This window comes from Microtus pennsylvanicus, chromosome 8 (assembly GCF_037038515.1).
Source record: "Microtus pennsylvanicus isolate mMicPen1 chromosome 8, mMicPen1.hap1, whole genome shotgun sequence".
NCBI classification, from domain to species: domain Eukaryota; kingdom Metazoa; phylum Chordata; class Mammalia; order Rodentia; family Cricetidae; genus Microtus; species Microtus pennsylvanicus.
The window spans coordinates 49,400,368-49,417,389 of NC_134586.1; the positions used below are offsets into that span (position 1 = coordinate 49,400,368).

At 43.7% G+C, this 17,022-nt stretch overlaps 1 protein-coding gene across 3 annotated transcripts in view; it reads left to right on the top strand.

Annotated features, from left to right (window-relative positions):
• Positions 1-15,826, top strand: part of Eogt (EGF domain specific O-linked N-acetylglucosamine transferase) — a 41,566-nt gene extending 25,740 nt beyond the window's left edge. For 2 of the 3 annotated variants that reach the window (XM_075983391.1, XM_075983390.1), the window contains 8 exons: positions 3,060-3,152; positions 5,107-5,178; positions 5,274-5,360; positions 6,389-6,457; positions 8,550-8,611; positions 11,964-12,083; positions 13,101-13,203; positions 13,681-15,826. In XM_075983391.1, coding sequence (XP_075839506.1) covers positions 3,060-3,152; positions 5,107-5,178; positions 5,274-5,360; positions 6,389-6,457; positions 8,550-8,611; positions 11,964-12,083; positions 13,101-13,203; positions 13,681-13,827 — 753 coding nt within the window. In that variant the 3' untranslated portion in view covers positions 13,828-15,826. The remainder of the gene's footprint in view (positions 1-3,059; positions 3,153-5,106; positions 5,179-5,273; positions 5,361-6,388; positions 6,458-8,549; positions 8,612-11,963; positions 12,084-13,100; positions 13,204-13,680) is intronic. The other variant, XM_075983392.1, reaches the window with a different exon arrangement.
• Positions 15,827-17,022: the final 1,196 nt, after the last annotated feature.

Sequence of the window (17,022 nt, forward strand, 5' to 3'; positions counted from 1 at the left end):
TCCTTGCCAACAAGACACATGATTTTCAGGCAGTGTGACTATCATTCTATATGGATAAGTGACATGGATGTGGATGAGCAGTGTGGTTGGCTTCCCTCTGTTACCCTGTCCTTTGCTGGTCCTCTAGCTTCTCTCTTGTAAACCTCCCCTGTAGGCAGACTTTTTTTTGTCCCAACAGTCAGTTCCCAAATAACTCTATAGAGACTTATTATTAATTATAAGTACTCAGCCAATAGCTCAGGCTTGTTGCTAGCTAACTCTTACGTTTTAAGTTAATACATATTTCTTATCTACGCTATGCCATATGGCTCAGTACGTTTTCTCAGAACATCAAGTTCATCTCCTGCTTCCTCCACATCTCCTTGAGACTCCTGGGACCTTCTTCCCTTCTTCTTTGCACTCTCCTTTTGTCCACAAGTCCCACCTAAGTCTGTCCAGCTATTGGCCAGTCAACTTCTTTATTAAACCAGTCACAATGACAAATATTCACACACTGTAAAGAAATATTCTACACTCCCGTCTTTCTCAAAAAAGTTCTTGCTAACTTCCCATCCAAGTTCTTCATATGAGTAGTTCTTCCCAGTTGCTCCAGAATCTGCTGTAGAGAAGCCTGTAGGTTGTCTGGGGACAGTACTATATTATTATATTGTTCACAGTTGAGTTTTGGTTAGCAAAGCCTTAGGTCAGTGGTTCTCAACCTGTGATTCATGACCCCTTTGAGGGACAAATGACCCTTTCACAGGGGTCACCTATGACCAACAGGAAAAAAAAAACCAAGACATTTAAATTATGATTTGTAACAGCAAGATTACAGTTTTGAAGTAGCAATGGAAGTAATTTTATGGTTGGCGGTCACTACAAGATGAGGAACTGTATTAAAAGGTCACAGCATTAGGAAGGTTGAGAACCACTGCCTTAAGTTAACGAACACTGATACTGTCACAGTTTGTCCCAAGGCAAAGCCAGCAGCCTCCTAAATCATAGAAGGAAAGGCCCCTTCTTTTCTGGTGTTGAGGATTTAGAACATCTTTGCTATTATTATTTAATTATAGAAATAATAACTCATTATCATGACATCAAACAATGTGGACACATATGAGGTTTTCTTTTCTTTTAAAGTCTTTTCTTCCTCCTCCAATTTCATTGTCCCCTTAGGGTAGAAGTCATTATCATATGTGTAAGACCCTTCAAGACTTTTTATCTGAATAAACGTAAATATATCCTTAAACAAAAATCTATCAGGATTTGTATAAAGATCTCTATGCATAACATTTGTATAAAGATTTATTTGTATCATTATATAAAATATGCTCTGAGATTACAAGGGCATCTTTCCATGTCCTTTTCTGAGTGAGGGCAGCATTTTTCCATTAGATGGTTTTCCTGTGTGTGTTCCTCTCTCTTTACCCCACACTTCATTTGCTTCTGATTCTGAGCTATCTACTGGATGCTATAAACATCTTTGCCATATGCAGTATTCTCCGTGTAACTGTGGGGGATTACAAGGCCCACTCTGCACACTCAAATCACTGGATGCCCAAGTCCTCTGTGTTTACGTGGTATAGAATTGCATGTGGACATGAATATCTGCTAGATGCTCTGGAACTACCTCTGGGTTGCTTACATAGCTCGGTACATGCAAACAGTCGTTATACTATAGTGGCAAAGAGAAAAGGTCTGTATATATTCAGTAAAGACGCAGTCGCTTTTCTGACTGTTTCCTATGGGTGTGAATGAACCATTAGATCCAGAGGGCTGACTGTGTCCGCCTTCACACACTCACCCTTAGCACTCCTGTGGGTAGAGTCCTACAAGTCGCGTTTGTGTGGCTGAGGCTCCTCGCATGTTCAAATCTGAGACCTGCATAGCAGGATTTTCTTCTTTTTGTCCCTTCGAGGAATATCCAAATATTCTTCAGTGTGAGTGGGAAGTTGCCCCTCCCTCCATTGTGCTAGATAATTTGAATTTGTTTCTACATGTGATTATCCCAAATAATCCACAAGTTTTTCGGGAAGGGGCAGTCAGAATCACTCTATTTTATTATTAAAAATCCTTTCAGATGTATCTTATTTTATCTAAAGTATTTTGTCTACAGCCACTGTATAAGTTTACTTCTTTTAATTGTTCTTTATTTAACATTGAGCAACAACACATAGTTTGATTGGAGATGGTCTTGAAGGTCTGTATTGGACTATTGCTGGAGGAACACTGAGGGAAAGCGTTCCTGTGTCACCATATCTGACAATTCTCCATACCATTGAAACATCTACAATCGGAGAATCAGGAACACTTCAAAATCTTAGAAAGGAGAAGCCTTCTATAAACATAAAGAGACCTAGCACAATGGACTAGCGATGGCAGACTTTGAATGCAGCCTCATGGCTTGTGCTCCTTCCATCTCTAGGCTGAGTTCTCCAGGCTAAGTCACACCATTTAAAATTGTCTGAGCACCTCCCTTTACCCAGGAGAGCTCACAGTTAACTTCTGCCTTCCAGGAAGGAGATGCACTTGGTAAATACATTAGGACAGGTTCCCATGGAGAAGCAGCTGTCATGGAGTATATGAGCATGAAGTCTGAGACCACAGACTGGGTTTGACCATGTCCCTGTAACCCACCAGCTCCATAATTTAAGGAAATTATTTGGATTTGTATGTGATTTCCTTGTGTATAAAATAAGGCTGAGGCCCTGGAGTTTGGCCATTAGAGTTGCAGGCTTGTTTGCTGAATTAATAATCTATAGTGCTTAGAACAGTGCCTGGGGTATGGGAAGCATCCTGGATACTGTTAGTCCTGTATGTCGTATAATGTGATGTTGCTAGTGACGTTATTAATGTGAATGGGGTATTGTCACATTGTTCGTTATTTAATGTGGAGGATACCCATTTAGTCTTTAAGCTTTCAAGCCATTTTCCTGCTTTGAAATTTCTTTCCAAGCACAATCTACTTACTATGATGGACTTTGTTCAGTGAGCATATGATCGTGTATACAAATGATATCATATGTATGTGTCCTCTTAAGCATCCTCTTGTGACCCTGACTTGTTGTTTCCGCCTTCAGAGCACTTATGGATATGGTGACCTGTTCTCAGATACCTGGAAAGCATTTACCGATTATGACGTCATACATTTGAAAACCTATGATTCCAAAAAGGTACTGGAAACCTATTGAAATGTCTTTAAGTAGGTGTCAGGTGCAAATGACTCATATAATAAATATTTAATTTGAATTTCTCTTGGCTGTTACCATTGATTTCTCACTTCTTTTAAACTAGAGCTAGAATTCTTGGAAATAAATCTTCAAACCTTCTTTCTATAAACCTTCCAAAAATATAAGTTTTATTTTCTTCAACCTAGTTTGCTAGTAAGACTATATTGGTACAAGATGGAAAGTTAAAATTTACTTTCTAAAATGAGGACTGCTGTTTTGACATGAAGGGTGCACACTCACTATGCTGTCCCGGGAAGGGTGCACACTCACTGTGCTGTCCCGGGAAGGGTGCACACTCACTGTGCTGTCCTGGGAAGGGTGCACACTTACTGTGCTGTCCTATGAAGGGTGCACACTTACTGTGCACACTCACTGTGCTGTCCTGGGAAGGGTGCACACTTACTGTGCACACTTACTGTGCTGTCCTGGGAAGGGTGCACACTTACTGTGCTGTCCTGGGAAGGGTGCACACTTACTGTGCTGTCCTGGGAAGGGTACACACTTACTGTGCACACTCACTGTGCTGTCCTGGGAAGGGTACACACTTACTGTGCACACTCACTGTGCTGTCCTATCAAGGGTGCACACTTACTGTGCACACTCACTGTGCACACTCACTGTGCTGTCCTATGAAGGGTGCACACTTACTGTGCACACTCACTGTGCTGTCCTATGAAGGGTGCACACTTACTGTGCACACTCACTGTGCTGTCTTATCAAGGGTGCACACTTACTGTGCACACTCACTGTGCTGTCCTATCAAGGATGCACACTCACTGTACACACTCACTGTGCTGTCCTATCAAGGGTGCACACTTACTGTGCACACTCACTGTGCTGTCCTGTGAAGGGTGCACACTTACTGTGCACACTCACTGTGCTGTCCTGTGAAGGGTGCACACTTACTGTGCACACTCACTGTGCTGTCCTGGGAAGGGTGCACACTCACTGTACACACTCACTGTGCTGTCCTATCAAGGGTGCACACTTACTGTGCACACTCACTGTGCTGTCCTGTGAAGGGTGCACACTTACTGTGCACACTCACTGTGCTGTCCTATCAAGGGTGCACACTTACTGTGCACACTCACTGTACACACTCACTGTGCTGTCCTATCAAGGGTGCACACTTACTGTGCACACTCACTGTGCTGTCCTATCAAGGGTGCACACTTACTGTGCACACTCACTGTGCTGTCCTATCAAGGGTGCACACTTACTGTGCACACTCACTGTGCTGTCCTATCAAGGGTGCACACTTACTGTGCACACTCACTGTACACACTCACTGTGCTGTCCTATCAAGGGTGCACACTTACTGTGCACACTCACTGTGCTGTCCTATCAAGGGTGCACACTTACTGTGCACACTCACTGTGCTGTCCTATCAAGGGTGCACACTCACTGTACACACTCACTGTGCTGTCCTATGAAGGGTGCACACTTACTGTGCACACTCACTGTGCTGTCCTATCAAGGGTGCACACTTACTGTGCACACTCACTGTGCTGTCCTATCAAGGGTGCACACTCACTGTACACACTCACTGTGCTGTCCTATGAAGGGTGCACACTTACTGTGCACACTCACTGTGCTGTCCTATGAAGGGTGCACACTTACTGTGCACACTCACTGTGCTGTCCTATGAAGGATACACACTTACTGGGCACACTCACTGTGCTGTCCTATGAAGGATACACACTTACTGTGCTGTCCTGGGAAGGGTGCACACTCACTATGCTGTCCTGGGAAGGGTGCACACTTACTGTGCACACTCACTGTGCTGTCCTATGAAGGGTACACACTTACTGTGCACACTCACTGTGCTGTCCTGGGAAGGGTGCACACAGTTATGGGTGCATTGCTGTGTTGTCTTCTAAACTGTCTTCCTTCTTAGGTGTGCTTTAAAGAAGCCGTGTTTTCATTGCTGCCCCGCATGCGGTACGGGCTGTTCTATAACACGCCTCTGGTAAGCATCTGAGATGACATTCCTGTTTTTAGAGATTATCTGAGATCCCAGGGCAGGAGTATTCACTGTAACGTGACCTGGTGCTTTTGTTTTAGATCTCTGGCTGTCAGAACACTGGGCTGTTCAGGGCCTTCTCCCAGCATGTGCTGCATAGGCTGAACATCACTCAAGAGGGACCCAAGGTAACGGATATGTTGTGGGTTCTGAGTAGGCTTGACTGTCCAGCCCTAATCAGTGCCACCTTGGAGAGAAGCACATAACCAGGAGGCAGTGTTTGCTATGATGCTGCCTGATCTGGGGTCCTCTGAATTCAGGAGTCTGTAGCCACTGAAAATAAGCTAAAAGGTGCTGTAAGAGTATGCTTTATTCTCCTTATCTTTGTCTATTTCTTTGCCCATGGCTCCCTACCTTCTCCATTTTAACTCCTATAACCCTGCTTTAAAAAATCTACTCTACCAACACTGCTTAAAAAAAAATCTATTCTACCAACCAACAACCAAGTAATAATATAATGAACAGGTTTTGTCTTCCATGGCTAAAGTGGATACACTTATGTACTTTTGTAATAGACCTTTAACTATGCACATTTCTGGGGTGCAGTGTTATATTTTGACAGAGTGTAACTATCACAACATTTGTGTTACCTCAAGCATTGATCAAGTCTTTGTTGTGAGAACATTCCAAATCTTCTCCCCTAGCTTTTTGGAAATAGACAATATATCATTGCTAAGCCCAATAACTACAGTGACATTGACAACAGACCTTGATCCTCCCATATCTGTAATGTGGTTCCAGTAACCACCCTGTGTGTTTCCTTCCCCATCCTTCCCAGTGTCCACCACCCCCAAGTACGTTCTCTACTTCTCTGGTATTCCCCACTATTCTATTGTATGCATCTCTGAGATCAGGTCTTTTAGCTTCTGCGTCTGAGGGAGAGCATAAAGGATTTGTCTTTCTGTACCTGACTTATGTGAACATAATGCCTTCCATTGCCCTCTAAGCTGAAAGAAATGATAGGTTTTGTCGCTTTGCAGAGTTGAATAATATTCCTGAGATAGCGGTTGAGGACTCAGGCTAATAGTCCCCATTTACTAAGTATGTCCTCAGTGAGTTTTACCTCTCTGGGAAAATGCATTTGAGATTGTTCGGGGAGGAGGGGTTCATTTTTTTTTTTATCTGAGCACATCCAGTTTTTTTATTTTGCTCACAGGATGGGAAAGTTCGAGTTACCATTCTTGCACGTAGCACAGAATACCGGAAAATACTGAACCAAAATGAGGTTAGTGTTTTGGTGTGAACTTTTAATGCTATCGTAATGACTCTGCCTTCCAAGACTAATTACTGTATTTTTCATATTGCACTAGAAGTGTTTAATTTGTGACTATTGGTTTCTAGAGATACCTAATGGTCTATGCTTACTACAACTACTGTCTTTAGCTTCTTCTCCAAACTCCTGCCCCATCCAGACCAGCTTTACTGTAAACGTACACCTGCAGCAGCTCAATGTAGAATACAGGCAAAACCAAGAGCAAACAAAACCGTGAGTCTTATCTGGACTGCAACAGGAAGCTAAACATTCTCCAGGCAAACTAGTAACAACATGCAAGCATACCTTTTAGGAGATAATTTATATATAAATCACTTGGTGTTTCTGTAGCATCCGGCAACACATACAGTTGGAAGAGATTCCATTCATTTAAATGGCTGGGTGTCTTGGAAACTGCTCCTGGGCATCCAGTTCCTTTCAGCAGCGCAAGATCATAGACTGGAACCTGTCTCAGACTGGGCAGATAATCAAGGGATCCTGGACCCGAGGCTGTTCTTCACTGGTGTCCCACTGTCACAGCAGAGACATGCAAGTGGAGGCTGAGTGTGCCTGTGAGTTCAGGCCATCAGGAAAGGGCAGGTCAGGGAATAGCATCAAGCCAGTGGCACTGACACTTTCAGACTCTCTAGGCAGACTGCACAAAAGTTTTGAGGTGAGATTAGCAATTCTGCTCCAAAATGCAAACCCAGGAGTAAGTACCCAGGCTGCTGCTCTTCCTCCAAGACAAGTTATGGGTCCCAAAGGGTATGCCTGACAAGGGCAACAGTACTTTGACTAGATGGATTAGTGAATAGGGAGTAAGACTCAGGCTTGTGTAACCCAGGCTGACCTTGAACCCAGCATGTAGGCTTGACTGCTCTCGAACTCACAATCCTACTGACTCAGTCTCATAAGTACTAGGACTACAGCCTGGCTCCCAGGGGGTCTGGTTAAATGATGGTTACTGCAAACTTGGCCCAGTGCAAGGTCTGTTGAGATAATTGTGTGTGGTTGGAAATTAGAGAAACGACTCTCAGACACATGGAATTCCTTTGATGTGAGTCCACCTTGCTAAATGACTAAATCTCATGCTTCCTAATTAATTCTCTCCTGGGGGGTAAAGTGGTTGCATGTGTGTTGTGCAGTTGTGCATACATATGTATAAAATGGAGCCACTAATTAGATGCATTTGACCACTCATAGGCTTTTTTTATTTGAACCTAAGTTCAAATGCCCAGCACGGATGTAAAAGCCAGGGTGCATGTAACTATAACCCCAATATTGGGGAACAGCAGCATGCAGATGCTGGAGCTCACTGACCAGCTAGCTGAGCCAAAACAGTGAGCTTCAGGTTCAATGAGAGACCCTGTCTCAGAATATTAAAGAGAAGAAGGGACAAGAAAAATGGCTTAGTCTATAAAGTACCTGCTCTGCAGGTATGAGAACCTGAGTCTAGATCCCTAGAACCCACATACAAAAGCCAAGAGTGGTGACATCTTCCACCATGGGATCAGGAGGTGGGGTGGGCAGGTGGATACCCAAAGCTCACAGACCGAGCAGTCTAAATCAGTGGGTTTCTGGTTCAAGGAGAGAATCTCAGAAAATATAGTTGAAGAATCATGAAGGAACAACAGCTGGTGTTGCGCTTGGGTCTCCAAATACATACACACCTGCGGACACACGTTTGCACATCCACACAGACATGTGTAGCACACACATACCACAAAATAAAAAAATAGTAACGTGGAAAGCAATGGAAGAAGACATCAATGTCCTCTGGCTTGAGTGCGCTTGTGGACACACACACACACAGACACACACACACAGACACACACACAGACACACACACACACACACACACACACACACGGCAGGTGTGACTGGCTTCAGGGCAAATGAAATGCATAGTATTTCTGAGGAGCAAGACGTGAGGATGTCCTCTATACACACAGCACTCTATGAACACAGAACACACACACAAAACCAATCTTAATTAAAAGCAAACTTTAGGATTCACAAAGGAAAGCAGAAAGGAGTAATTCTGCATGTTCTTCTGTTTTTCTAGCTGGTGAATGCTCTGAAAACAGTATCTACATTTGAGGTCCGGATTGTTGATTACAAGTACAGGTGAGCTTTGGGCCGGGCAGATGCTCTTACCTCTAGATTGAGGCACTCCCTGGAGGGTGCATAGCACTTCTGCAGTGGGCATTCTTGGCCCTTGTAGTCCAAGAAGTGATACTCAGACACTCAGCCAAATGGGGGTGACAGGGGACTTAGGTTCAGGGGGGCTGCTGAGCTTTCTGAGGTCTCCTGTTCAGGTACAATCTTATTTTTCCGGAGAAACGATGAGTCCAGATTTTTACTTGAAATTTCTGAATTTTTAAAAGTTACCAACCAGTATTAAATTTTAATATACATACACATATATACTCATATTCACATTTATAAACATTTGCACATGCACACCTATACAAATATATATATATATATGTATAGTCTAATTTACCATGTTAGCTAATAGATTTCAACATCGAAGACCATTAATTAAAAAACATTTATGAAATATTTATATTTCTTTTTAAATTCTGGTGGAACCACAAGGCTTAGAATGAGAGTATGCTTCTTACTGCTGTCTAGGAATTTCTGCTGATTTGAGGACAGTCATACTGTAATGGCAGCGCATCCTCCAGGTAGCAGAAGTCTATCAGTGTAAGAGATGAAACGGGGCTGGAGAGATGGTCAGTGGTCAAGAGCACTTGCCGCTCTTGCAGAAAACCCAGGCTTGATTCCCAGCTGTTTACTCAAGTTCCAAAGACACCAATGCCCTGTTCTGATCTCCGGGGGGCACCAAACACACACATGGTACACAGACATACATGCAGGCTAAACACACACATACAATAAAATGAATAAATCTAATTTTAAAAATTCAAAAAGAAAGCCCCAAAGGAAAGGCCCAAAGAAGAAGCGAAATTTTCTCTATTCCTCATCTTCCCATGATCACAACCCACAACCCAAATTTATGACAGTTGCTAGTTTTTTTCTATATTAAACACACACACATGCACACACACACACACACACACACACACACACACACACACACACACACACACCTGCAGATGATACCTGCCATAGATGTACTTCCTTCCGCTACATAAGCTTGGGAGTGCTACACCACACTCATCAGCTCCTACTTCCTAAAGTGATGATGAGTCCTTAAGGATGTGACCATGAACTGTCCACTGGGCTTCAAAACTGGGGTGCAGGTATGGTGGACAGTGTGCCTCTTGTGTTGAGGACCTCAGCCCCCGATTGGAGACCTGTGAGGCTGTCCGGCAGTCCTTGCATGTGAAGGCTTCCTGTTATGTTCCACTGGCTTTCTTTTAGCTTCCACCTGCAGCTGTGCTCTGAGGATGTAACGCTCCTCTGTGTCAGAGTACATTCTGCTGTGGTGGCTTCTTCCATTGGCACACAGGACTTGTGTGACCAAGATGGAGGCCTGGCATCAACGTGAAGGAGCCAGAGAGGCACCTCTGTTGCTGGGCCATTGCCTGCTTTCAAGGCTATCTGAACATTTTCCTGGTAAAGCAAGGGAAACAAATCCATACTGGTCAGTCTGTAGTGATCATTAATAACTGATTAGCATGGACCTCTGTGATTGCCAGTCCAAGATGGTTCTCCAGCTGGCAAGTCCAAGGGCTTTACCTGTGTTTACCTGAGCAAACACATCTGTCTTGGCTTCCTTTTCTACTGCTGGGATAAAAATACCTTGACACAAACAACCGAAGAGAAGAAGGTTTATTTGCCTCCTAATTCCAGGCTACAGCCCATCATGTTGGGGAGTCCAGGTGCAGGACCTTGAAGTAGCTAGTCACATTACATTCACAGCCTCCGGGCAGAGAGCAGTGAGTTCATGCCTACATGCCAATGGACAGCTTGCTCTCCCCTCTTCATTCAGTCCTGGACCTGGCCATGAAATGGCCCCGCCCATATTCAGGGTGGGTCTTCCCACCAAAACCCACTTAAGAAAACCCCTCACAGTATTCCTGCAGGCCCACCTAATCTAGACAGTTCTTCATGGAGACGCCCTTCCTGTGGGAGTCTACAATGGGTCAAACCAATCAGCATTCACCATCACACCGCTCTTACCTTGGTACCAGTTCACATTCCTAGGCGAACATAGACACCTTTCCCTGGTGTGAGACATACAGAAAGAGTGTCTTCCTTTCCTGTTTCCTTGTCTTGTTTTTGGATTGTTTTGAAAACCTGATATAAGAAAGAATTTACCTTTTCTTCTGAGATCTTTACCATTCTCGACTTTGGATACCTATTCCTCTGTGACTATTCAGTGCCCCTGCCCCAACACCGTATTTCAGTTCTCATTCCCAGCCTCACTCAGTACATCTGTGTGGATTGATTTCAAGTGGGCATGTCTGCATTAACTAGTGTTACAGGTATAGACCAGAGTCTGCCTGGCTCTAACTTGGCAAGAAGGGAAGCGAGGGATGGGGTATGCAGTGACCGTTTATGGGTCTTTGGCGTATACACCTGCCTCTCCAGTTTTGTAATGTGCCTTTGAGAGCATGCTCTCCTGGCAGAACAAAGCACACATAGGCCGATGGGTTCCTTTACTGTTGCCTTTCCTATGTTCATCTTTGGTCCCTACCCCTCCACACACACAGTTTTCTATCCTTACACTCCACTGGCATCTTGGCTTTAAAGGATAACTGTGAAATCTTAGCCTCCTGCAAAGACAGAGAATGGCTTGTTGCATCTGAGATCATCTTAGGTATGTGGCAGTGAGGAACACACGTCACATAATTTATTTTCTTTTACGTGTATGGGCGCTTTGCCTGCATGTATGTATGCCTGTGTGCTGCATGTCTGCTGTGACGGAGGGGGCCAGGAGAGTGTTTCTAATCCCTTGGAACTGAAGTAACGGATGGCTGTGAACTGCCGTGTGGTTGCTGGGAATTATCAGACCCTCTGGAAGAGCAGCCAGTGCTCTGAACTGCTGAGCCATTTCTACGGCACCCTCATTTTCATTTTTAAAAAGTTCTTTTATTGCTTACTGAGAGTAGTTTTCAGCTTGGGATATTCTGGTATCTCGTCAGCACTTGCTTGCTTCCCTTTTCCAGGAAGACGGAAGAGTAGGGCTTCCTGCTAGGAGCTCTGCCCTGCAGTATTATCTTTCTGCATACATCTGTATGGCACCTTTTATTTGAATTATATCTATTTCTGTAATGATGTTGATATGGTGTAATTTTTTTTATTAACGTTCCCTTGAAAAACAGAAAGTTTGTGTTTAAAGAATGTGTTATCAAAAGAATGAATTAAATTATTAGTACTGGAGTGCATTTGGAGTTATCCTAAAGGCACGGATGTAGAATATGACACAAATGTACCAATACTGTCACTGTGGGTCATGAACTCACTCACTCTTTGTCTCCCTCTCTCGTGCTCTCCCACGTTGCAGAGAGCTCGGGTTTTTAGATCAGCTGAGGATCACGCACAACACAGACATATTTATCGGCATGCACGGAGCCGGCCTGACCCACTTGCTTTTCCTTCCAGACTGGGCTGCTGTATTCGAGCTGTGAGTACAGGGTGCATCTGTCCATGGGAAACTTACGAGCCAGGTTCTGAGCTAAGGGTTCTCACCCGGGCATTAGCTGGCCTAGCAGACTCCCATCAAGCTACATCATGGTGGTATCTGGAAAAGGAAAGCAACCTCTAGCTAAAAGGTCTGAGGTCTGCCAGCACTCTTAGGAAGCAGCTACTCCCTCCTTCCCTGTAACCTCAGCACCGTTCCCAGGATGTAGTCTTGTGGTTTCCCAACACCGAGTTCACTACCATCTGCCTCTTCCACTGTGAGCCCTTCCCTCTCTGTGACCAGTATCATTACTCTGCCGAGAGAGAACAGGGTAGTGATGGCAGGGATAGCAGAGACACCATCTCCAAAGGTGGATTGCTTACCCAGCATGCATGAGGCAGAGCCAGGGAGGGGTTGGATCCATAAGAAGACTATTGAACAGGAAGCTGGTTACAAGCTTCCAATATTCTGCTTGACATTTTCAAGGAGTTAGTGAGGTAGAAGGTGAATGGGAATTCTGTCTTAATTCATTTGTCCTAGAGGAAGAGAGGGGAGGATGGAAGAAAGGAGAAAGGGAAGGGGAAGCAAGTGAGATACTGGAGCCCAGAAGACCTGGGGTGGGAGTTTGCTTCCTTCATTAAACAGCTGTCTAACCTTGAATGTGCTACCTCCCTAACTCCATTTTCCATGTATGTAAAGATAATATCTTACAAGATAATCTCCAGTCCATAGGCAGTAGAACCTATTGAATAAGGTGCCCACTCCTTTCCCTTACTCTATTCTCTTAAAATTAAGGTAAGGTTCTGAGAATACCATTTTAAATTGTTTTTGCAGTGTTGGGGATCATACCGAGTGCCTATGCATGTCACCACAGACCACAGACCTATGTCTCCTCACCCTGAGCCTGTTTGTAAAAATATCTCACTTACTAGAGGTTTTAATGATTTTCCCCCCTAGATTGTTACACATTGGGCAACCCCCTAGACAAAAGCATCATTTTGTGACACCCTTGTGTCTTAGGTACAACTGTGAAGATGAGCGTTGTTACTTAGACTTGGCCAGGCTCAGAGGCGTCCATTACATCACCTGGCGGAAGCCCAGCAAAGTGTTTCCTCAAGATAAGGTAACATCCAGTCAAATGGTTTGGAGTCTAGTAATTAACATGAGAGCCACCAACGAGGATACAGTGTTCTTCTCCTGAAAACTGAGGTGTATTTTATATTTGCAAATTGGAGAAAACCTCCATATTGTTAAAACAGCTTACATCAGATTATATATAGCAGCCACCAGCAAACTGTAGCTCTGTGGTATAAATCTGGCCCATCCATTGCTTTTGTAAATAAAGTTTTATTGGGAGCAGCCACATTTGTCTGCATATTGTCTGGTTTTGCTTGTGCATTTCCTTGGGAGAGCATCTGTGTCTGAGAGCAGATGTTGACAGTGTTGAATATATTATTGGGACCTCTGTGGAAAAAGCTTGCCAGCCTCTGTTGAATAGCATAAGTTAAAATAGTTTCTTTAGCTAAAGTAAAATGAATTCATTTCTGAAGAAAAGATACACCCTCAGTGACTTTGGTTTTGTTCTGGCTTGTCTCTGCAGGGGCACCATCCAACGCTGGGAGAGCACCCGAAGTTTACCAATTACTCTTTTGATGTAGAAGAGTTCATGTACCTTGTCCTTCAGGCTGCAGAGCATGTTCTGGGACATCCACAGTGGCCATTTAAGAAGAAACATGATGAACTGTAGAAATGTTACTTTTGTTTACAAGAAGAGAGTGTTTAAACACATCTAGACTCATGATCAAAGGAGCAAACAACCCGTCATAGCCTACTGCAAGAGGAAACATGACGTTTTCCTTTTGAATATGGCTCAGGCTGGCCTTGAACTAACAAGCCTCTGGACCTCCTGTGTGCTGGGATTACAGGTGTATACCACCATGCCTGCCTACAAAATTTACTCTTTCTGTATGAAAACGTACTTTCAGGATATTTTGTCTTTAAGTGTTTCATGTGTGTATTGTGTCATTGCTATTTACCGATAGCAATAGTATTTTTGCACTGAAAAAAAGTTACTTTTATAGTTCAAAGTTGGGCAGGCGCCCCTGGTGTTGCAGAGCTTTCCTGTGGGGACCAAAGTTGTCAACCTAAGCAGCTTTAGAATCTCTAAGTGTGTTTGTTAACTAATGTGATTGCATAGTTTCAGAATGTTCCACCTTGTCGTTTATCTACTCGGTTTGGTATTTTCATTGTCTGTTCATAACTATGGTGGTAGACCAGTGTTTAGTCGGCTTCAGGTTATGTGCATCGAGCACCTGAATCCATCATGCTGTTGTATTGATTTGTGCTCACGTATCTCCTTTCAGTCATGCCCTCCCCTAATGTAATGGCCGTGCTAATAAGAACCCATCAGAACATTCTGCAGTACCATCTCTGTAGACCCATCAGCCGTGAGAACATCATGTTGACGTGGCGTGAAGTCACTGTTTGCATCGGGCAAGCATTTGTAAGCACATACAGCTGTGTGCATCTACCTCTGGCAGGGGGAAAGCAGCCCTAACAGTTGCAAAAATGCAAATATTACAAAATGGCCACATGAAGAGACTCCCCCTATTTTTTTTTAAAATAGGACCATAAAACAAAACAAAACAAACAGCAGAGCTGTGAATGACCCAATCGAAATGGTTTAAATGGGATGCCCTAGCAGCGGGCTTGTCCTTGAACGGCTTCACGTCTTACTGTTGATGAGCATCCGGCTCGGCAGTCAGAAACCATGGGTTTGTACTACTGTACAGTGTGATGTTTGCATCTTATTAACATTTGAGTTGTCTCGCAGAGAAGCTGCTTTTCGTTTTTACAGTGGACTAAACAAATCACAGCCAAGGATTTTATTTTTAAATTTTAGAGAAGTGATCCCCTCTCCCCGAAAAACCCCACAATATTGGTAACTGTGCCTCCTCAGAAGTTTACTGCCTTTTGCTTTCAGGGCTCGGTAACGGAGCTGTAAACTTTATTTATTAAAATATCATTAAAGAAAATAGTGACCCACTATAGGTGAGACTTCTGTTTGGGTTTTAAGATTATTTGGAAAGAATTGTAACTTTAGAAACTGGTAAATGACAGGGTTGCTGCTGTTGTTTGTGTGGTGGCGTACTAAATGATCAGGTGGAGGGGGCGTGTTCTACGGGAAAGGGTCTCTAAGGAGGAGCGTGTTGTCCCATTCCTGGAGGGTAAACATCCGAATACTGCCTCTGGAAAGTCATTTGAATTTTCATCCTCTTACCTCATTTCAAGCAATACAGGGACCCGTGCTTCCAGACTACCAGGAACTTCTAGAACTGAGAACAATTTCTTAGTAAAACTATATTTGGCGTGGTTGCAATGTCACACGCCTTTCTTTAATCCCAGCCCTCGGGGGCTGAGGCAGGTGAATCTCTGTGATCTCAACCCCAGGCTGGTCTAAAAAGCGAGTTCCAGAACAGCCAGGGCTACACAAAGAAACCCTGTCTCAAAAAACCAAAAACCAAACAAACAAAACAAAAAAAACTCTATTTTAAGATTTGCAAAGACAGAATATATGTTATATAAATAAGAAAGTTGTTTAAAATTTTAATTATGGGACTAACTCTTATCACATCTTTTGTGGGAGCAGAAGATCTTTGAATTGTAAAATGTAGACATAACTCTTTTTATTATGTCTGTAAGGACATGCATGGCTGTGGAATAAAACTTTTTATATTTTATTTAAATATCTGAACATCTTCAGGGTTTTTTGTGTCTGAATGTCATATCATTTGCTTTAAAAAAAAACCTGATAGCTTGTACATGATTTAAAAAAGTAATTAGCTCACTGATGAAGGATTCAGCGTAATCAAAAATTATCTTACATTTATTTAGCAGTTATTTTTATCTGATGCTTCCACAAATGTGGACCCGAACAAACCTTACCAAAATGGTGGGAGGATAATGGCTCCTGATTTCAAGAGCAGGTCAAATGCTATTCGGTGACGTCCCTGAAGGCACAGGCCTTGTCATTCCACAGCCAGATTTCCATTGCTTCGCTTACTTACTCATGCGGTCAACACTCATACAGCTGCTACTGTGTATCAGCTACTCTTACAGCCTCAAGGAAGACAGCCTAGGACCAAGGAACTTAGGTTGTGCTAGAGAAGATGGGCATTAAGCTACATTGATATAGAAGAACACAGTATTTCAGACCCTAGTACTATTGTGGAGAAAGGCAAAGTAAGAAAGAGGTGTGGACTCGGGAGTTCAGTGGAGTCTTGTGTGGTTAAGTATAGGTTCTAACTGAGGGGGTGGCACTTGAGTCTCAAAGATGAGAAGGAGGTGAGGGATAGAGGTTGATTGATGATCTGGCGAAGAGCGTGCCAAGAATACAGAACAGTAAGTGCTGAAGTCCTGAGGCGGAAGCATGTGTATTGAGTTTGAGGAACAGCCAGTGTAGCTGGTATGGTAGAGGAGACAGAGTTTCTTCAAGGACAATGCCACCATGTAGATAGCAAGGCTCTTAGCTTTCCACTCTGACGAGGCATAGATCATTGATGGATCTACATAGAGGAGTAAAGACCCGGCTTTCCCTTGGCTGTTGTGCTGAGAGCAGGTAGCAGACAGATGTCTTAGGTCACGTTCTCTGGGTACCAGACTCTGGGATGAAGGATTGTAAGTTGGTGGTTTATTGTGGGTGGATTCTCATGGTCAACACAGGTGAGGAAGCATGGGGTTCCGAAAAGGCCAGGACTGGGCAGGGGGGAACATCACCTGGAGTTAAGTAGAAGGTCCTCAGGGGCATTATAGAACCCAGAATTTGTTGCTGGGCAGTAGTGGTGCTTGCCTTTAATCTCAGCATTTGGGTGGCAGAAACATGGGGATTTTTGTGACTTTGAAGCCAGCCTGATCTACAGAGTGAGTTCCAGGACAGGCTCCA